General features: G+C 41.6%; 2 protein-coding genes across 2 annotated transcripts in view; one reads left to right on the top strand and one right to left on the bottom strand.

Annotated features, from left to right (window-relative positions):
• Window positions 1-222: 222 nt before the first annotated feature.
• On the bottom strand, window positions 223-11,978 carry tex11 (testis expressed 11). Its single transcript, XM_018733295.2, has 28 exons — window positions 11,739-11,978; window positions 11,102-11,186; window positions 10,090-10,169; window positions 9,749-9,829; window positions 9,191-9,310; window positions 8,699-8,779; window positions 8,404-8,489; window positions 8,023-8,080; window positions 7,751-7,846; window positions 7,488-7,569; window positions 7,136-7,214; window positions 6,691-6,842; window positions 6,377-6,462; window positions 6,108-6,245; window positions 5,442-5,544; window positions 4,852-4,976; window positions 4,592-4,677; window positions 4,437-4,490; window positions 4,241-4,281; window positions 3,846-3,932; window positions 3,682-3,752; window positions 3,005-3,121; window positions 2,772-2,844; window positions 2,365-2,514; window positions 1,875-1,983; window positions 1,559-1,679; window positions 1,008-1,181; window positions 223-776 (listed from the first exon to the last, which is right to left on the bottom strand). Exons 1-28 carry the CDS (start codon window positions 11,913-11,915, stop codon window positions 705-707), a joined length of 2,784 nt encoding a protein of 927 aa, XP_018588811.2. The 5' UTR covers window positions 11,916-11,978; the 3' UTR covers window positions 223-704.
• Window positions 11,979-14,760: 2,782 nt separating this feature from the next.
• kdrl (kinase insert domain receptor like) overlaps window positions 14,761-21,991 on the top strand; it is a 47,256-nt gene continuing 40,025 nt past the window's right edge. The window contains exon 1 of the mRNA XM_018733672.2: window positions 14,761-15,790. Within this exon, the coding sequence (XP_018589188.1) occupies window positions 15,712-15,790 (79 nt within the window). The 5' untranslated portion in view covers window positions 14,761-15,711. The remainder of the gene's footprint in view (window positions 15,791-21,991) is intronic.

Here is a 21,991-nt window from a genome sequence, read left to right as displayed (position 1 = left end):
TTTTTGGTGGAGAGACACTGCATGCTACCACTGCTGAAAGTGTACTAAAAAGGTAAAGAGGAATGGTAAAAACATGACAGCCTGCCAAAGGGAGGTCTTGAAGGGTGCAACTGTTATGAAAAGGAGGTAGAAGTGTGTATAGGAAGAAATTGATGCAGCGATAATAAAACAGGTGATGTAAATATTCTTGATGTCAGGAATATTTTTTGATAGCCTATTAGGTTTTTATTCATTTTTTTTGATAAAGTTGTGATGCTGTTATTTAAACCCTAATAAGAGTTTTATAGCAGACAGGATGGCCCCAACTTCCACTACTATAACAGCTAGTTACCCTACTACCCTAATGTGTTTAATTATTGCTAGGAAAATTAGTTTTATGTTTTTCTCTTTAAAAAAAAAAAAAAAAAAAAAATCTGAATTGAATACTGGGTAAAGAACTGCTCAGACCAAGTTAAACACATGCAGCCATTGTTGTCTAAGATAAATGCCTCAAAGATGTATTGGTGGAAAATGGCTTTCTTCCAAAACTAATAAGTACTTTTAAACCTAGCGTGCATCCAAATTAAAGCTACTGCTTCAGAATACATTAAATTGAAAGATTTCATGGTACAGTTTTATCACAAGAACATAGAAACATAATATGAACTTTCAACTTTTTGAAACTCTAGGGACTTCCACATACAGATAGTGAGACTGGCCAGAAGTCACTCCTCTATGAACAGGTTCTTCTTTGCTTTGTCCAGCTTGTCCAGAACCTCCCCGTAGAGACCTGACATCTGGGCGTAGGAGTGAGGGGCACAAGGTCTGTATTAGAGCCTGATGAGGTTCTCTTAATATTATCACCAGGCTTTGTTGAAAAGTGGAAAGTAAAGGAAATAATGACCGTAAGAGGAGGAAAAAAAAAAAAAAAACATACAAGCACCTTGATCCACATTGCTGCCACATTCCTTCATTTACTCTTTATGTACATTTCTGAAACCAGTCAGATTATGTGATCTTCACTACACCTTTGTCTGGTAGCTCTCCCTCAGGGAGTGGAGGTGGCGGAGGAAGCTCATGCTCAAGCCACACCACCTTTCAGCCTCAGGGTATTGGGCCAGGCTGTACAGCAGGATCCCTGTGTTCCAGGCCCGGGTCAGCAACCACACTGTCTCTATCTCTGGAAAGTTCCCCTGGCTGGGCTGATGAAAAACATGACTAGTAGTGGGTGGGGCTCCAGGTAGTCATGTCACCTCAGCCAGACTCACTGGGCCACATCACTCCTAAACTCATCAAAACCAGCTCAAGTGATTATGGGTCACTACAGATGCACCCATCTAGGCTGAAAGTTATTAGTATTTAACTGCAGGGCTTGGTGTTATAGACAATTCTGGTTGTCTGAATTTCCATGGGATGAAGTAATTGTGTTAAAAAGGATATCACATTGCAGTAATATGCAACAGTTTTGTTTTTGATTTTAATTTTCTTTTGGTAATGCATTTCTTCTAAAACCTATACACGTGCTCCACCATTTGCATGCCAAAGGTTCCTGGGTTTTGGCAAAAGACTGGAAGCTCACCTGTGCCTCAATGAGAGAGAAAGCCTCCTCGTAGTAGCCCCACACTTCCTCCAGCACGTGTGGCTCTACCTCTGACACACCACTGGGTAGAGACAGCTCGATCAGGCTGTGTATGCACTGTCTGTGGAAATTGAATGAAAGGAGGTATGTACTACAGCACAGTGAACATAAACATATGAATATCTTGCAGATACTTTCCAAAACTGGTCATAGTTGTCTCCTTTATAAGGAATTTTTAAAAATTTTTCTTAAGAAAATAGTTGAAGATGAATAACATGATACCTTTAGGGACTGCAGTTGGGCAGTAGTGCCTTACCTACACTGGGTCAGGTCAGGCTGTGGCTTCTTCTTGTGCAGAAACAAGGCAATCCTCAAGACTTTTTTACACAGCAGTGGATAGTGGGCTGGAGGCTCCATGGCTAGGGCTGAACAGATAGAAACGTTCAAGTGTGGGAGCACTGAAACTTCTGCTCTCTTAACCTCTTGCTGAATAGCACATAATGTATTCCCCTCCCTGTTTTCACAAGAAATCAGAATTTTTCCTGGGTTTTGTTATCACACAATTTGAATTTAATTCTGAATGTAAATTGATAACTTCTTATACCACATTTCAGGTCAGAATACATTTGTGTGTTGAATTAGGCTCTTAGATGGATTAGCCATCCAGTCAACTCCCCCAGTAATTATCACTTTTGTTCTCTCAGATAAACCATACCGATTACAATCATCATTATTATATGCCAGGTGTGATTATCCAGAAAATCTATTTAGTGTAAAATGAGTACCAGTGGTTTGTGCACCGTCACCTGCAATCGTTTCCAGAGTCTTTGTTTCAACATCCTCCATTCCTAGTACAGTCTCCAGCAAATCCTCCAGGTCAGGATCATTAAGCTTTGCACGAGCCTCAAACTCATACAGGAACAGCAAGGTTTCTGTGGGGTCTCTAGAGAAGTCACCTGTGGGAGAGAGATGCACGGCAAGCTTTCATTTAACCCCTGTAGCCATAAAATAATCTGCTTTTGATGCTGTTTCATCAAAGCCAAGTATTGCCACACTGAGTGCTATATATTTTCATCGTATAAGTATTGTGTGTTGCTTTAGACAAGGACATCTTGCCAAATAAAATCCAAAATTTAAAACATATTTTTGGTGTTTGAGAACCTTAAAAGTTTGCCTTTTTTATACAACTACAAAAGAAGAAATAACAAGAGACCTGTAGCTCTGAGTGCTTTCCAAACTTCTCTACACATTTGAATGTACTCCAAGGCCTGGGTCAGATGCTCTGCCTTCGAGAGTGAGAAGGATCATTTTAACATCCAGCGCACTCTAGCGGCCAACAGTAACAGCAGCTCAAGATAAATACATTAAAACAAGCAACTGTACATGCAGGGAAAGGAACCAATTCTTGTCAAACACATTAAGTGGTGGGGGTTGTAGACACCCTACCTGTGGTGCTGATTGCACAGACTTCCTGTGAAGCTCTAGGCAGACAGCAGCAGCCATGAGCAGGCAGGTCTTCTGCCCCATGAGTACAGCTTGATCAGGCGGGCAGAACTGTGACAGCTACAAAGGCACACATGTTTGTGCAAAGCGTAGCCTCCAGGGAAACAAACCTTTCCCTGTGGCTGTATTACACCACACTTTACAAACTTGTGTCTACAGTGATGCTTATTTGGTTTATTTAACAGGAATACTTTACAAGCGAGAAAGTGGTCTATTGATTAGTAATCCTGCTTTCTGCCCAAAGGGCTTAAGATCCAGACAAGGGCTTCAATATTTTGTTTGAGTGAAGTGAATAATTTAAAATGACTGCAGTAAAACACACTATATTCTGAGGTACAATTTGCTAGTAACAGGACCATCAGGAAAGGGGGATAACTATGATTAAATTTGCCTAATCACTCTTAAAAGTATATCAGTGAGGCTCTGTAGAGATACGATATTAGAGATGAGCATTTATTCAAAGCAAGAGCAAAAAGATGATAAAGTAAATATTGTCACTATTTTGCTGTTAGGTCAATGTGTTGTTTTTTTTTTTTATAAAGACTTCGAAATTTCCTCCCAACTTTGGCTTCAAATGCCAAGGAATGAAATCCTCCCTCGGGGCTGATCATGGCACTTGCCTGGTAGGAGAGCAGAAAGAAATCCCTCATCCTGACAGGACTGCTCTCAGACTGCAGAGCCAAGTTCCATGCTAGCATAAAAAGACAAAAAGGAGAGGTAGAAAATAAGCACAATCCAATGGGTGGTACAGAGGTTAAAGAACACGGGGCAAACAGCTGTGTACCTATTTTCCTGAACCAGCCAGCCTCTTCTGAACGCTTCCCCTGTTCCATGCCAGGCTCTGTGATGACCATTGTCAACCTGTGCAGAGCTGTGGTGGAGTATATGGTGCACAGTGAGCAGTTACTGTGGTTTACATATTCATCTACTCCAATTTAAACTCCTGGGTTTGCCAGGGACAAAGATTCAGATTGCCTCTCTTCCAGCAGATGAAATACTATGTTTTCATTCATACTAATAACATGTATTCACATGACACTAGTGTCTGCACTGTTGTCACATGCTGTATCAAATCAAATGTGTGGGACACAATACATTTATCATCCTGGCAATTTTAACAAAAAACTGCATGAAAATTAAGGAATTTATCCTGAGTAAATGCAGTTAAAACTAGCTTACCCATCTTCAGATATGATAAAAGAACATCAAAATTTTCATTTCTGTTGAGATACAATGAGATAGAGCTTTTTGATTTCCATCAGCTTTGAACATAAAATGTATTATGAATATATCATGCAAATCACATTTATTTCAATGTTTTATTTCTGTTGTTTTGGTTTCCCTGGAACTTTTTCTTCAAAAAGGGATTACAAACCTCTTTTCTTCTGCCGCTGTTTCAGTTGCAGAAAGCACAATTCGAACTAAACACCTTGAAAATATAAAGGAATGCTTTTACAATGTAACATCCTTTTGAAGGTTCCACACCAAATTATCAGGAACTATCAAAAACAATTTGTGAGCACCACTGACCGCAGTGCAGTGAGGACCTGCGCTGCATCCTGTGAGTGTTCACAGAGGCTCTCCAGTGCCTTCACAGCCACATCTTGCTGCTCGTGCTGAGAGAGAAGGGTGACACATATATCACATTTTCCACCAAAATCACCACGCTGCTACTAAAAATCTTAAAAAGGTTTTAATCATCATTTCCCACACTGAAATACAAATGTGAGTTTGTTTTAAATACAGCTGGTGAGACTTCAGTGAGGATGGGCCGTCATTATTGAAATCACCTCCAAAGCCATCTGCGCAGCTAGACTGAGAACACTGGAGGCAGCGTTTGGGCCTGCCATGATCTTGTCTTCACTCCCCAGGGGGCTAGCTGCTAACTTCCCCATCTTCTTCACAGCCTCCATTGCTTAGCAGACAGCAAATAAGGAAGTGCTTGCTTTAGCGGTTAAAGTACTACAGTGATGACCACAAACTCTCATACCTTTGAGAAAGTTGCAGAGCATGAATCTCTTGTAAAAATGTAAATCATAAAGACAGGGTACAGTTGAAGACAAAAGTTATCCAATGAGAACAACTTTTTTTTTTTTTTTTAACCAATAGTTTTTTGGGATGGTATGCCAAATTTTAATTACATGACATGTATTTTATGTTAAGCAGACCATCTAAAGAGCATAAATATATTAGATTACAGCTTTTAAGGACAAGATGTATACAAACTAGGCATTGGTTATCAGTAGTCAGTATCAAGGATGTCTAACATGGGCAAAATGAAGGAAGTATCAAACTTGACCTTGTTTTTATTAGGTTTTATTGTGTGATAAACAACAGCTTTGATGTCTGCAATTTGTACAAGCATATTCACTGTTATTACCTCTCTCCACATCTTTTTCCCGAACTGAAATTTTGTAAATACTGAACTGTGTAAAGATGCTGTCAGGATCACATCTCTCAGCATCCTTTATGGCTTCCTTGGCCTACCATAGAAACACAAATTAAACAAATTTTACAAATGATACAAACAATCCTGTCCTCTGTTTTCTCTTTGCCCAGTTTTACTGCAGTAAAGCTCAGAACACAAAGGAAAGCAACAAATGGTCATTCAGAGAAGGAAAATATTTGCATTCAGGCTTTATCATTTTGGGAAAGCAATTCTTTCACCTACATACTGAAGACAGCAGTATTACAATGAATCAGTAAGGTCACAAAACCACTGGAACGTGATGTGTGTGGAGATTTCTACTAATATAATGTAGCCAAATGGAGAAGTAAACTGACATATTATACTGTCAAACATATGCTGGTGTAAGGGGATTAACCACTTTCAGTGGGTGGAATACAACATTTTGCAGGTGATTAAAGAAAATTCACTGGTATCTTAGTCCTTAAAGATCTTTGTAGCCAAGGATTCAACAATTAATTAAACTTCAGGATTTGTGATTTTGTACCCTTCGGCATAATTTATACAAAAAGACTGATAAGCAATTAAATCATCATGTGACAGGCCCATTCTACTCCAGTGTGTTCAGTGTGGCAGTACCTTCTCCAACTGTTGAAGCTGCAGAAAGCACAAAGCCCGGTTCCGCTGTAGCTTGGCTAGGTTCTGATCCATCTGGCCCGCTGGGAAGAAACTCAAAGAGTAGTTGTACCATTGCAGGGCCTCTGTATAATTCTTGGCCTGGTGTACACAGAACGAGTGGGATTGAGATCCATAGACCAGTGCCCACTATTTTTTTCATTCACTGTGTTATGCACTTATGGGGGGAAAAAAAGAGATGAGTCTGGATGGTGAAAACAGCTATGCTGTACCTCAAAATGTTTGGAAGCTCTGTCCCACAGCAGAAGATGCAGATGACAAAGGGTCTGAGAGGACAGTGGTTTACCTGTGTAGTGTCCTACAGAGATAAGAAACATTGCCTCCTGATAGATGTAAAACTTTGTCATACTTTTCTGTTTTCCATCAACATAATTTTTTCTATCTTTACTGTAACAATAGACTACAACTGTGAAAAATCTGAAACTTCTGTATTCATACTTCCCCTCTGTAGTTAACATATAGGAAGTTCCAAACAGATTTGGGACTTGTGTTTCACTGAGCACTGTCAGTGAGGATGGGTCTGTACCTGCTATGGCATCCTCAATCTTCTGCTTCCCCAGCAGCTCCTTGCCTTTCTGCAGCAGCAACTCAATGTGCAGTACTAGGGCAGAGCCCACCTCAGGGCTAGACTCAAAGTGCTGGCATGCCTTTTTCAGGAACTCAAAGGCCAGGGCTTCTCTGACAGGATTGCAGAATCACCAGGTAATTTCTGAATGACTTCATTTCCTGACCACATTTTATTTCATTTCATACTTATATTTTCATATTTCATTTCATACTGAAGCAGTTAAGATTAAGATGTCTGAGCAAACCACAGAAGTTCAGTTGCCTGTATTTAACCAGCAATATACGTAGAACTGTTTTAACCCTTACTGACCTAACACCAAGGAGTAAACTACCTTTTACTTTTACCAGTACAAAGTCCTGGAGTAATAAGGTAGATTTAATTTTGTAAATCTGTAATGGTGTACCTGTTCTCACTCATCAGCAACTTCACCATGCACAGACAGACTTCAAGAGGAATCTTGGCATCAAATATCTCCGATAGCACTTATTGTATAAAATTGGATTAGAAAATAGGGATACAGTATTACTATAAACTAAAACATTGAATACCATTCATTTAATAGCTACAGCTTACCTACAGTTCATAACATTTGTACTACAAAACTATTATCCACGGTAATTTACAAGTCAGATGAATTTGCTATTTTTATAAACAAAATTTTAGAGCTGAATATTTGTAGCAATTAAATAAAATTATGTACCTAGTGAAAAGCACAAGATCTTTAACCAGTACACATCCAATGAATATGAACTCACCAGCTTTGATATGTTCATCCAGGGCCCTGGAGTTCAATAAGATACGAGTTTTTAGGTACAGTCCAGATGGCTGCAGACTTTCCTGAAAAATTTCAACACCACAGGGGGCACATTCCTAATGCGAAAAACTTTGCTAGTAATATATCAAACACTGCATATTTTGTGCCTGCTTTAAAGAACACTGGCAGGTTTTCAGGAAAAGGAGTCATAAGTCAAGCTTACAAAGTGTTTTGTGTAAAATGTAATGCATGACAAACGTGTACCTTGTTAGCTAAGGTCACAGCATGTAATGCCTTGTCTTGGTACTGCTGACAATCCCACTCCATATAGACAGTTGCAAGAAGCCTCAAAACTTTGGCCTAAAGCAAAAAACAGTTGCTTACTATATACATTATTACTTCTTGAAATCAAGGTTTTCATGGAACATGTGGTTTATCTGTGTTGTCACGATTGAGACTTTCAGCTTAGATGACTATTAAACATCCTAGAGTCTGGTGTTAAGGGTTGTTCAGTGAGACCCATCTTGGTTCCTTACTAATACTGAAGCACCAGGGGAGTATTTCTCATTCATCTTCCCAATGTCATAACTCTGGCTGGAAAACAAGAGGAAACCTTATAGTTGAATAAAAGGCTGACTGCAGTGACTGTCTTTGAGCCATTCATTTACTATATAGTCAGGCATTTTACCAGTGCAATCAGGGTACTACAGTGGTAACACAGTGACTGCCAGATATTGGATTTTGAACCAAAAACAGGGCTTGAACCAAAAACCTTCATACTACAAGCATATATCCTTAACTGTTATCTGCTTATCTTTTTAAGACATGAAATGCTAAATGCATGCACCACCCTAATTACTCAGATTATTGCAAACTTTTCTTCACTTTACCCACTCTCACACTCTAAACTTAGCTACCTCAGCCAAAATGAGCTTTCTTCATATTTTTTCAGGTTGTAGGTGTCCACTCCAAAGTTGTAACACAGAAGACAAAGGTAACCAGTCTGTAAAGAAAATGATGAAATTCTACAAATATCCCCTAGCTGTAATTGTACCAGGAACTTTAATTATGTTCAACAACTGCATCTATAAGCAATGTTCAGTGTAACAAACCAAGAGTTGATTCCATGTTGAGTTGAGTGACTTTATGAAAGGATAACCCTACATTAATGTGCCTTAGGTATCTATAGGTATCCGAATGAGGCTGCCTGACCTCCTTTGGGAGACGCATCAGCATGTCTTTGCAGCGCTGAACCTTCAAGACTGCCTCGTGGTGACAACCCTGGACCACAGCCTATAACAAGGAGGTCAGTGAGGGAGAATGCACTGTTGTCATTAACACAGTGGCAATCAGGTACAATCTGAGTACTGTTTACATCACTGATCTTCAGTTCATTATACAGGTTAATCCAACCTGAGAGATGTTGAAACTAACAAGTGTAAGTTAATCATAAAAATTACAAATTACAAACATAACACCAAACCCTGTCACCAAATAACATGTTTTAAATTACAATTCACTTTGTACAGTGATAACTTATGATGAACCACAATTAACTGCCATTATCATTAAGATAACACATCAGTACTCTTCATAAACATCTTTTAATAACGCTGTATAAGTTTCCAAACATCAGTATTGGCATTGCATAATTTCTCAGAAAAATTATAGCTACAATCAATTACACATTTAATACATGCTCACTGATTCAGCCTGGTATGTCAGTACTCGAAAAAGATCCTTTTCCACTTCTCCTTTTGGGATGTTGATGTCCATCTTTCCATTGCCACGATTTGTGAGTCTATTGTACAAGGTCTCCATGCTCTGACAATATTATACATAATGTAGGGCAGTCACAAGTACAGAAGCATCCAGGATTAGGTACAAGCGTTAGAATATAGACATTCAACTTTCATTTAATGCTTCTTACAAAACTTCTGCTAAGTGGAATTATTTCAAAAAGGTAATCTGGCAAAACTTTAATGTTTACATCAATGAAAAACAGGTGTCGTACAAGTATATCCATTAGGAGATACACCTTTAACTTGGTGAGGACACATTAACTGTACTGATCAACCTTCAGAGCAAAATAAATCAAAGCCTTAACTATATTCACTGAAGCGCCACATGCGTGTATGAAAATAGTACATGGTCACTGTATAATCTTTCATCGCAAACAAATCCTTAACACGTGCATAATTCTGTGATGTGAAGAACAATGGTACAAAGCTTCAATTCCCTGCACTCCCACCACAGAATTACCTTTGCAGCAAGGTTGAGAAAATCATTAGCCAGCACAGGATTTTTGCAGTCCAGCCATGTTCTACCAGCCTTGGTGGCCATCTGCACAGATACAATATTAGACTATCAAATTAGAGTATATCATAGTGCCTGTTTGTCTTATTCAACTTACTTTAAATTGAGGCACCATGAAATCTAGGTTCAAGGCTTTAGAAAAGGCCTGTAGTATACATCACTGGATTTTCAGTGAAGCTGAAACGAAGCTAGGAAGATAATCTCACTCCACCGACTTCTTTAGAAAGGCAACACTAAAGTGGGGCACCACAGAGATTAAGGATCTCTAGGAGACACTGTTAACTCACCAAGACCTGTTTCCGAAGTGTGCTTTCTGAGGGCTCTTGAGGCTCGCAGGCATACAGCAATCTGCATGCCACATGACGAACTAACAGCAACATAAGTGATTATGTCCATTCATTAAAGCCATGTGTATTTTATATACTTATAAAACATTTTATTCACACTGTTGTATACACTTTGTACATTTTATACTATTTATAGATTATTTTACCTGCTATGCTGTCCCTGTTAACCTAATACACATTTTAACCTAAATGATTTTGTTTTGCCCTGTGTTGCCGGGTAGGCTCCGGTTCCCCGTGACCCCATATGGGACAAGTGGTTCAGAAAATGTGTGTGTGTGTGTGTGTGTGTGTGTGTGATTTTGTTTTGAAATTGGGGAGGCTAAGTCTGCTAGTAGTGTGTGTGAGTGTTACATTGCTATGGTACATTATACAGGTGAGTGAATGTAGGGAGTTGTGTAGGGTATCTAGCACTGTAAGTCACCTGTATAAAGGAGTGTGAATAATATTAGTTAGATCATCCTGTGTTGCTTTAGAGCAGAGTCTACTAAATGAATAATAGTATCTTACACATTTTCTGAATACATTTTGTACTTGAAAAACATAATTTATACTCATTAAAGGCTTTATAAAATTTAGCTGTGGGGCAGACACTTTTATACAAAAAAAACCCATTTAACTTAGTCAATTATCATTAAATGTCTTGGACAAGACAGTAAGCATAAGTGTGTGGTGAAGGTTATGGTATTTACCCAGAGTTTTTAAACAGATACTACTCAGTACTTCCTGCATTTATAATATGAAACAAAAAAGTATTTGATATATTTTACAGTTTTTTATGAATGTGTTGTGGCATAGGTGTAACCAGTATTGGTATCTGAAATCAATGTCTTTTAACAGTCAACCGAATTCTTGGTCACACATCTAGTGCTGTGTGGATGATTCATGATGGTAAATGTTTAACTCAGCTTTAGGAGCTTTTGATGTGAATGAATTTAAAAAAAGATTATACAACCTTTTGCTTTTTGTTGCTCATTTATTGCCGAACCCACGTGTTTTGTCACGGCCCAGTTCCACAGCTGGATGGCATTTTCTTCCACCTACATATATATTTTGGGGTATGGGATCCAGCAGGAAGACAAATAGAATAACGACGAATAGCATTGTATTTCGGATTTCATGTTTGATTACTTGGGTTACAAACATAGTCAGGCAGATACTGAAACAGATATCACGCTGCCCTGTCTCCCCAGCCCCTTTGCCAGGACTGCACAGCGACTGCTACTACCTTCACACAGGTACAGTACTTAAATTACAAACATATCTTACAACAGCAAGCGTGCAGACATATTGTACTTAAGCATCCTGTGCTAAATAATTTTTTAAAAAAAGCAACGATTGTAGAAAGGTGATACAACAATACACTGCGATGTCCCATCGCAAAGCATGCTGGGATAGCAGGTTTGACCTCCCTTGTCAACCCCACGTCAGCAATCGGCCCCATTTACTACTATATAGCTGATATATCTTATAACATCGGTCCACTGAGTGCCGGGGAAACAAAAGACTTCGTTTTAATGAATTAATCACACCTGTTCTCCACAGATTGGTTCTTATATTTTTATTAAACAGGTCGCCCGTGATGATGTTACCTGTGGGGCTGCAGCCTCAGTCAGGGAGGAAGCATCCAAGCTTGAAGCGTCACTGAAGAGATTTTCAATTATTTCATCCACATTTCTATCATTTTGTTTCTGCAACAGTTTTTCTGTGGCGTCTAAACGTTGGGAAAAACAGTTATAAGTAGGACTGGCGGCTAACCTGTTTAGCATAACTGAATCGTCGACTGAACAAACTCTGAGGCAAATTTTCTCACGAAAAGTCAGTAACCGTCCTTAAGCGGACGGATTTCTTACTGATTTTACTGTAGAGGCTTTTTGTATCAACCTTCATCAGTTAGTGACGCATAATAAATAATTATTAATACCACAAATATTTCACATTTTACAGGTAAAACATGCCGCGCTACGAATTGAGCAAAAATACTAAGATGATTTATTGGAAACGATGTTATAACTTATAGGCGACCCAACTTGCGGACTGTGGCTTAGCCGGCGATGTACACACATACCCTTAATATTTGCGACTAAAGCGTTCATTATGTTTTCTTTAAATTAAATACGATGGACGTATCCGCAGTTACCGTGAAGAACAATGTTCTGAGCAGAGAGAGCGCAGCGCGAGGGTCGACGGACGCGGCAGCGCGCGCTGTGCTGGAAAATACGGGATACTCGTTTGTGTTTTGTGTGTGTGTGTGTGTGTGTTCAAGTTCAAAAACACAACCCTGCTGTTACACGCTTTTATCTGAGTTGTACGTCGTTTTGAACAAAACAGTGTGCTAAAGCCTACGTGTACTGTACATGAGCAGTTAAGTAATATTTTATAAGCGGTATTAAAATGTCATACTAAATGACATGGCATTTATAAAAATACAGTGAATATATATATAGTACAGTAAATATATATGTGTGTGTATGTGTATATATAATATATATATATATATATATATACACACACCACTATATTTTGGCAGAATGATGTAACAACTAAAATTTTGTTCGGCGCGAACACGAGTAAAAAGTCCCGGCCCTGGTGCTCGACGAGCTCTTCGATTTAACGCGGTCTGGACGGTGCGATACGTTCCGGGCCCCAAATCAAATGCCACTGAAATATGCTTCACACAAAATGATATAAAAAATAAAAAAGGTGTGTGGAAAATCAGCAGACCCAACGGAGCTTCAATATTCCCGCCTTGGACGGTGCTGACAGAAGCACTGGTTCGTGCAGTGACACCGCGATACCGCTAGATGGTACATATATGAATGCGGACAGTTACTGTATTTACTATACGTATTTTTTTTTCAAATCTACGGCGCTGTTCTACGTATTAGGTGATATTAATAAATGGGCTTTTGGAAAATATGACCAAATTCCATGTTTAGTTAATTTATTCCAGGTAATACATTTTTCATAATGTGTGTGTGTGTGTGTGTGTGTGTGTAATTATGTTCTTTTAATATTGCATAGATATATAACATGAAATATATAATATATCACAAATATGTATCTAATCAGTCCCTGAGATCAGAAATTCCTTAGGACTGAGCATTAGTATATATTTGTTTACACAAGGATTACAAAAAGTAAATTGCTTTTATCATATCTGTCTCATCTAAGATAGATGGTGTTGCTGTTAAACAGAACTAATACTATAGGGGAGAATTTCTCTCTCATTTTGGAGTCTTCAGTTCAGCGTCTAGTTGCATTCACCGAAAGAGAAATGGCAGCCTCCCTTTGTCGGCCCTCAAAAATTGCATCAAGTGGCTGTTTAATTTTGTATTTTTCAGTGGACTCTGCCACTTTCTCAAGGAAGCAAGCAGCGAGTAGGTTTGTCTTGGTGATATGTGTGAAATATGGTTTTTGGAGCAAATGAACAGAGTCCTCTAGTTTGAGAGCAGCAAGCATTGCTCTGCCAAGATCGAACCTGCAGAGATGTAGTTCGCTGCTTGAAAGTATGGGAACCCCTTAGAGATGGTCATTATTATTATTGTAAATTTTAATTTTGTTTTAATTTTAATTTTAATATTGTTTAATTTTATTTTAAAGAGGACTTATAAATTTAAATCTTAAACTTGTAAAATTAATAAATGATTATAATTTACACGTGTGATTCTACTTTCCTACTTGGTTTAACAGCTTGGGCTTAACTTATTTTTACACCTGCACTATTTTGTTTCTACTACACACATGATTTCCTCTAAAGCAACTCATGGAACTGGTCATTACACACCTAGTGTGTCAAAGGATGAAGACTGCTTCTCATTAAATAACGATTTTGTGGTAAAACTAAGGGACACAAGAGGTTCAGATACTTTGAAGCGGTAGTGTAGATGAACACCATTGTTTACGCCCAGACTCAGCTGCGGTTGGGCTCCTGAAGAAGGTCTCGTACCTGGCCGGACACAGTTGTTTCATTGCCAGCTGTAGGTCTCGGAGGAGAGGAGAGACTTGAGAATTTGTGAGAGACAAACCAAGCAGGTTCTCCACTTGAGCGCCGCCATCCCCACTTCAGCATAACAACGACCTCTTTAAAACCTTCTTTTAGCTCACTGCTTCCAGCAATTGTTTCCTTCAAATTTAATCTAGCTGCCCTGCTGGGAACTTAGCCGAGGTCTCAAGAATTAATAATAAAAAAATGAAAAACAGCCAACAGATATGTGTTTGAAAAAGCAAAATCGTGCCCAATCCCATATTAACTGAGGAGAGTAATCTGATTTGGCATGATATTTTAATTTTCAAGCTTGCTTACATTGGAATGGCAAGACGAGATAAATGTTTTTCACCTTCCATATTGTGATTAGAAATAGTTTAGATATTGTCAGTTTCATTTAGATAGGCTTACACAAAACAATCACAGTGGAACATAATGATAATCGCAGTCCTCAAACTACTTCTGTCACTGTTTCTTTATGATAGTCATGGTGTTACTGCTCGTGTTACACTTCATTTGAGTGTAACCCCGCGTTCGGACATGATGTACCGAACTCCACAGACAAATTTATTTCTGTGTCGTGTCATCGTCATTTCCCCGCGCTGCTGCGGAAGGAAGCGCCTGTTTTCCCGTCGGCGCGACGTTTCTCGGTAGACGCGAGTAGAGGACCGCGCCTCGTGCGCTCGCCGCGGGCTGCAGTGCCTGGCGCGAGCGTCGCGCCTCCCGGCTTTTCGCGCCACCGCATCCAGGGTTGAAACTTAAGGAGCGCGAGGGCAGCGCGTTCGCGTGACGCCGGTAGAAAACTTTCCGTGGCCTCGGATATTAGGGTGTGGGAACGCAAACTCTGCGACACCAGGCATGCCAAATAGTTGTGGGCGAGTTTGTTTGAAGGACGCATATGATATATCTCTCGTGTCCGCAGTAATCATTTTACAGTGACAGACAGAACAGCTAGGGAAACCGTTTAAATATTTTAATTTCGCCAAATCGTAACTTGGCGTTCCTTCGGGCGGGAGTCGGTACCAGCGGCCCCCTATAAATTCTTTTCAGTAGTCTCCTCTTAAGTTTATTCCAGTGTGTTCTGGCGACGATGGTATTTCTGCCTGTGACACAACTGGCTGTGTGTCGTTCCCCCATATATTATACAGTCAGTACTCCAGGTCCTCGCCGGCCCCTCCGCTTCTCCCCGTCCTGTGACGTGACCTCCTTCCTCCGCCGCTCTCTATCAAAGCTCCCGGGGCAGCCCGAACGACCAGGGCCAAACCCGGAGGGTCTGAAATGTGTCGGGAACGCGGTAAACACAGAGGGGACCTCTTTACTTTACCCTGTGTGTTCTGAGAGGGGCGCCAGTCGCGCCAGTAGCGCCGCGCGAGACCCGGGGGGCGGGAGCGAGTCGGACAGAGCCCGTCGCACCTGCCCTGGGGGAGGGGAAAGGGGGGGGGGGGACCCACCGTGCTATTCGCCCACCGCCACGTAGGGAAAGGCAGGAACTCCGGCTTAGTTCATCCCAGGGATACCAAGTCAGCCGTTTCATTTGCTATTTGTCCTGGAAGCGCAGGGCTCCTGGCTCTCATTTCATGCCCCCCGTGAGGATGACGGCGGTGGGATGCGCAGCCTTGTCCCTCATGATCATCTTATACTGTTCCTCGTCCTCCGGTGAGTCCCCGTCACCTCGCGTTCGAGTCTCTTCGCTTTCGTTTTATGGAATCGTGTTACAGACGATCTAACATCACATATACCTCACCTGTCTGCATTTTACTCTCTGTGGCGCCTGCACGAATGAGGTAAATCTGAGTAGTTTCGCGAAGGGCTACATACATTTTTATTGCCAAATAAACTGATTTGTGAGAACGATTATAAGCGTTTTTTTTTTTAATAGTCCCTAATACTGTGTGTCTCTACAGGAAGCTTAACTGCCACTCGTAATTTGCGTGAAGTTTATGTGTACATTAAACTTTTTTTATTGTTGACCACTGATTAGTCATACGAGAAATAAATGACAAGTTCCACGTGTTTTGATTTAGAAGGAAATGGAAAAGTGCACGTGTCTTATTGTAGCAAGTTTGTGCTCTTATGTGTCAAACGAGTATGTGCAAATGGGGTCTTTTATCATTCCATGACTCTAGACTAGAGTATTGGTTTTAACTTCAGTAATATACACTTGGCTCCCTGAAGTATTTTTTTGTGGAAAAACTGCTTTGGTGAGGTTTATTCACTCACCTACTATTTAGGTGAGTACTATTTGAATGTTGACTGGTTGAGGTGGCTCAGGTAGTGTAAAAGTGTATCAATAACCTGCGCAGTCTGCAGGACAGGGTACAATTCACCCCATTCACTTTCATCGGATGTAATTGCTTTTCCTTCCAGAAGGGGGGGGCAGTGGAACTGAAAGTACACACACACACACACACACACACACACACACACACACACACACACACACACACACTTTCGGAACCGCTTGTCCCATACGGGGTCGTGGGGAACCGGAGCCTACCTGGTAACACAGGGCGTAAGGCGGAGGGGGAGGGGACGCACCCAGGACAGGACGCCAGTCCATCGCAAGCCACCCCAAGTGGGACTTGAGCCCCAGACCCACCGGAGAGCAGGACTGTGGTCCAACCCACTGCGCCACCACGCCCCCCCTCTGGAACTGAAAGTAATTGGGGTCATATTTGGTTTGACAGAGTTTCTGTTCTCAAGTGCCAGAAGTTTTTTTTCGGTTAAATTTGCAATCTTATTTTTTGTTGTTGTGTCCTTTACGTCTGTGTGTAACCTGAGGAACATGTTTGCGTCGTGAAAAGGAATGCACGGCTTCGCCTTTTTTCGGATGAGGCAAAGAATTGTTCGTGTTTAGATGAAGTAGACTGATACTGACTTGATAACTTAAGTGACCTTTTCAACTCAGGAAAGAGAAATATTTGAGAAATGTAACAGTGAGCATCTCTGGAGTGAAAGGTCTCACAACATCTTGAGGAGAACAAAAACAAAGTTTGTGAAGGGGTGAGACATTGTTTCTCTGACAATCCCCTGTGCATAAACAGCAGCATAGGGAAAAAGTGGAGGTTTTTATGGATCCTTGCCTAGTGCCGTGTACTACGCAGATACTGTAGATGCCTTCCCCTGCCATGTCCAGATAAACAGTGACCCATCTCAAGTTCAAGAAGGAGGCACAAACACAGTAATCCTGCCCACCCCAATTCCCTCTTCCAGTATGCTCACCCACAAGACTGTCCCGACCTAGAACTTTTTACCCATTTTTCAGTTTTGGAACTGAGTTTTCCTTGTCTGTGTCCTATGCATCTGCATGGTGCAATATCTGTATGAATTTAAAGTGCTAAGGGGAAAAGTGGGAAGATGAGTCTGGAACACAGTGAGTCAGATTAAATAAAATACATCATTACAATAAACGTGTGTGAATTGTGATGTAATATGTGATGGGGGAGGGGGTGCGGTGGCGCAGTGGGTTGGACCACAGTCTTGCTCTCCGGTGGGTCTGGGGTTCGAGTCCCGCTTGGGGTGCCTTGCGACAGACTGGCGTCCTGTCCTGGGTGTGTCCCCTCCCCCTCCGGCCTTACGCCCTGTGTTACCGGGTAGGCTCTGGTTCCCCTGTGACCCCGTATGGGACAAGCGGTTCTGAAAATGTGTGTGTGTGCGTGTGATGGGGTGGCACAGCGAGTAGCACTGTTGTCTCAGCACCTGGGTGATGTGAGAGGATGTGGGTTCAGTCCCCACTTAGTCTGTGTGGAGCTTACATGTTCTCCCTGTGTCTGTGTGGGTTTTCTCCTGCAGTCTGAAGATCTGCTGTTAAGGCTCAACCATAGTGTGTGTGTTTCACTGATGTATGGATAAGTGACCCGTTGTAAGTAGTGTCTGCAGCAATGTAAGTCACCTTGGTGAATAAGGTTTGTGAGTTGATGACATGACATAGAGTTCATTGGAAGCTGTTTTGGAGAAAAGCATCTGATAAATAAGTGTGATTTATATGTCTCTTTGGGGGGGGAAAAAACATCAGCTACAATATAATGTAAATGGACGTTATATCTAGTTCTTCACCCTCTCAGCTGTGTCACCTGAAGACTTGGATTAATAGTCCAGTGATGTCATTGCTACAGTTTATTTCATTCCATATAGTGTTCACTGCTGGTTTTGATGTCAGGCAAGGCAAGCATCCAGCTTCCCCGACCCCCTCCTGTCTGTTGGCACTGCTTGAAAGTTGAATCTGTCTAACAGAAGGAAGAGTGTTTCCTGTTGTGCACAACAGCAGATTCTACAGTAGCTTCTGACTAGCATGACGGGTAGGTCCTGTGATCATAGGAATGTGCATTAAGCACCGAGCTGAAGTCTTTGTGGTGAACACAGCCACACAATGTGGCCTGGCTGGCTGCTGGTCTTTGCTTTGGGATACACACAAAGTTCAGCTGGTGAGAACAGGGTGTTTGTTCCTCTTCACCTCAGACAAGTGCTGCGGGGGGGTGGTCAACAAGCATCACCCAAGAAGAGAGTTCAGAGTGGGGAGAGGGTGAGGGGGTGATGTTTGCACAGATGTAGGAAAAGTCTGAGAAGTTTAGACACACTCCACTAGACTGAGACAGGTGTTAGTTCGGATTCATTAAGAGAAGGAAAGGGGAGTCAGGGGTGCGAGGGTTGTGGGGTAGTTACTAAGGCTGTATGCTCGGAAGGGACTGAAAAAACATTCATGTTCATATGCCAACAACGATTTTGTTTTGTGACAAAGACACTGAGATGCATACTGAGGTGCAACTGGCTGATAAAGTGTCAAGCGAATCATGGAAGTTGAAGGAGTGAGAAACGGATTAAATGATGCCTGGCCGAAGCCTCCTCTCTGTATAAGATGTCTCTCTGCATATCTCTGTTACATCACTCCAGTGGTTAATGCTGGCTCCCTTTGTGTTCTGGATTCAACCACAAACACAGACCACAGTCAGACCCCGAAGAGTCTGGTGTCTGATTTGTGCTCCCCGACCAGTGTTTTTTTCTTGTCCCTTGCCCACCGAGTCGAGCTGATTTGCCGGTTTTATTTTATTATACTTTTTGTGTTGCTTTCCCTCTCAGGGGCACAGCCTGTTGCAGGACCTGTTACCAGGCAACAAACCAACACTGCCGATAGTGATAGGAATGCAACTGAAACTCCAGAGGACCCCAGTAAATTGGGACTTGTGAACAGCTGCTTGAATCCAGCTTTGTCTAGATTTCGCTAACCAATTAATTGTTGTAATCTTGCAGCTGGTAGAGTGAGACCTCTGTGTAAGGTGTGGGGGGGACTTCACAGTGCTCAGGTCCAGTTGCAGAACTTTGTTTAGTCAGCTGATCCCTGACCATAACCTGGTAGGGTGCTCTTACTACAAGCGTAAGGTCAGCCCTCAGCATATTCTGCTGCACCTGAGTCACCCTATTAGCCACCAGCACTTGAGTTGTAGGCGAAGGGACAATATAATGTTGAAGCTCCGGCCTGTTGCAATCATACTGCCACATCCTGGATGCAGCTTGATGGAGCAAAAATGTGACCAAAAGGCACTCGGGTGTTACCAGTACGCACACAGTAAGCTTCGTTGCATGTCAAATGCGCACTGAGCAACAGGACCATAGCATCTTATTTCAGAATAAATAATGAGATCTGAAAACAGAGGTATTAACTGTTCAGCTGTCATATTACATGCTAATCCCTAAATATGTGTTTAAGTGTTTTGCTGGGAATAAAATGCAGGCCGGACCCTCAGTTGTTACTACAAACCACAGATTCCAAACCGCTGCTGCGGCATCTCTCATTCCCCAGCCACAAAACTTTGTATTAAAAGAACTAAATATGGAAGCAGAACATGGTGGTATTATTTAAAATGAGAGCATCAGTCTTAGCGAAACACACACCTGTATAGACTGAGCTAGATGGTTCTGACTAGTTAAGGGTCCTTACTCAAGTGCCAGTTAGAGAAGTACTGTACTGTAATAGGATGTAACTGACAAGAAGGTCAGAATTAACATTACATTACCTACATGCATGTTGTTGTGCTAATATTTCCATGGCTACAGTCTCTATTATTTGTCCTTTTGTGCATTGTTTTTGTGTTTTTTATAAAAGCAAGGCTCCCGATTTATTTTGGTTCCTTTTGTCTGTGACCTCGGAGTTGAAAAGAGAACTGGGCGGTAAGGTCACACAGCGTTTCTGTCCTTGGTGTGATGACTGAGCAAGAACCCCTCCCCACCTACTACGCCACATGTCTGCCACAGCAAGAGGGACGGTCCTGCCCTGTTAGGCGGATGCACCGCTAACACAGGAAGCAGGAGGAGACACACCGCTGTCTCCAGGGAGAGCGTGGAGTTCCGTGCATTTTCCTTCTGCTGGCCGGCTTGCTTTGGGGGGGTTTCCTCACCAGGAGCTCCATTGATCCACAAGGCTGAACAGGCGTGCCAGCTAGTGATTCACCCACGCTTGTAGCAAATCGTGGGCGCACACAAGGTCGAGCTGGTTCTCACACAATCCAGCCTGCTTAACTTCCCTTCCTTTCCGTTTGCTGTCTCAGCATTGTTATTTATGGCAGTACACCAGTACACCGTTTCTGTTAGATTGTTGATAAATTTGACCTTTTCTTTGGCATGCTCTGCTCTTTAGACCAAATTGTTTATGTCTTGAAAGAAATCCTGTTATCTTCATTTGGAAAAAGCTTGAGTTCTTAGTTAAAAATCAAATATTCTTCCACCTTTTCTTCACCATCTCAACCCAAGAAAAGTTCGCTTACATTTTACTAATCCTTGACCAACTTGGAAATCAAGCCGGGACTGTTGAGCAGAAAGCTGGGAGGTTTCAGAGCCAGGACCGTGAGCAAAACCTGACATTCATTCCCCAGGCTCTGACAAGAGAGGAGTCATGAATGAATCGATACAAGTGTGCAAGTGCTTCGTGGGTGTGCACTATGGCTAAAAAGCTGAAAAGACTGCTCCGTGTAGCATGTTACACTGATATGGCAGTCTGAACTCTAAGGAGAGCTATGCACCTTCAACCTCAACTTCCCTGCTTCCTGATGACCAGCATGTAGTGCAATGGTTGGTGCTACTACCTTGGGATGGGGGGTATCATATCATTTGTTGCATTAAAGTAAAAGTCAGTGTGAAATCCCTACAATGATAGGAAAACACTTGTGTGTTTCTGGATGGAGTGTGATAGTTGTAATGGCTTCTGGTGCTGAAGAGGAGAGGGTGAAAGGAACATTCAAAAGCCCCCATACATTAGAAACACGCCCGGGGCCCCATGTTAGTTAAATGTCAGCATTTTGGGTTGAGTTTCCATTTCTCTTCATGCAAAACTGCTAGTCCATATGCAGCTCCAGACCTTGATGAGAACCCACATGTTTCAGAACAGGAAAAAAAGGCAGCAAGCAATTTACAGATGACAAATTAGGCTGTGACTCATAAACTATGGAAGGCATATGTACAGCATCTGAGCTTCAGGAAAACAAACTATTCTGCTATTCAGTCTAGAAATATGTATTATCAAAATACTTTCTGTCCTTTATTTCACCTCCATACTGGACCTGCTTACTGTTATGTAGGTAAAAGAAAACTACCAATCCACATCACACTAAGCTAAGCTAAGCTTACTGCCATAATTGTGATTTCATCTAACTAGCATTTTGCTTCAGAATTTTGATTTTCAAGGTGTTTCATTGCATGACAGTTCATCTGTGTCATCCCAGCAGAGTTGCTGAGTATGGATTCTCAGCCCATATCCTTCTGGTTTTACTAAAGAAGGGCCTGACCGTAGTGATATATGTGGTAGATACCATACTGTCCTGCTCAAAGATTTAATGCTTATCACTGTTGACCTCAAGCAAAGGGCAG

The sequence above is a fragment of the Scleropages formosus genome, chromosome 13, assembly GCF_900964775.1.
Source record: "Scleropages formosus chromosome 13, fSclFor1.1, whole genome shotgun sequence".
In the NCBI taxonomy this organism is placed as follows: Eukaryota; Metazoa; Chordata; class Actinopteri; order Osteoglossiformes; family Osteoglossidae; genus Scleropages; species Scleropages formosus.
Note: the sequence above shows the minus strand (reverse complement) of the source record. Positions and strands in the feature narration are given on the sequence as shown.

Coding starts and splice junctions, on each gene's coding strand:
- tex11 (XM_018733295.2), bottom strand. CDS start 11,915: ATGCTAAACAGGTTAGCCGCCAGTCCTACTTATAACTGTTTTTCCCAA. Junction 7,570..7,750: donor CTGTGACCTTAGCTAACAAG/GTACACGTTTGT, acceptor GAAATTTTTCAG/GAAAGTCTGCAGCCATCTGG. Junction 777..1,007: donor GGGAGAGCTACCAGACAAAG/GTGTAGTGAAGA, acceptor TCCTACGCCCAG/ATGTCAGGTCTCTACGGGGA.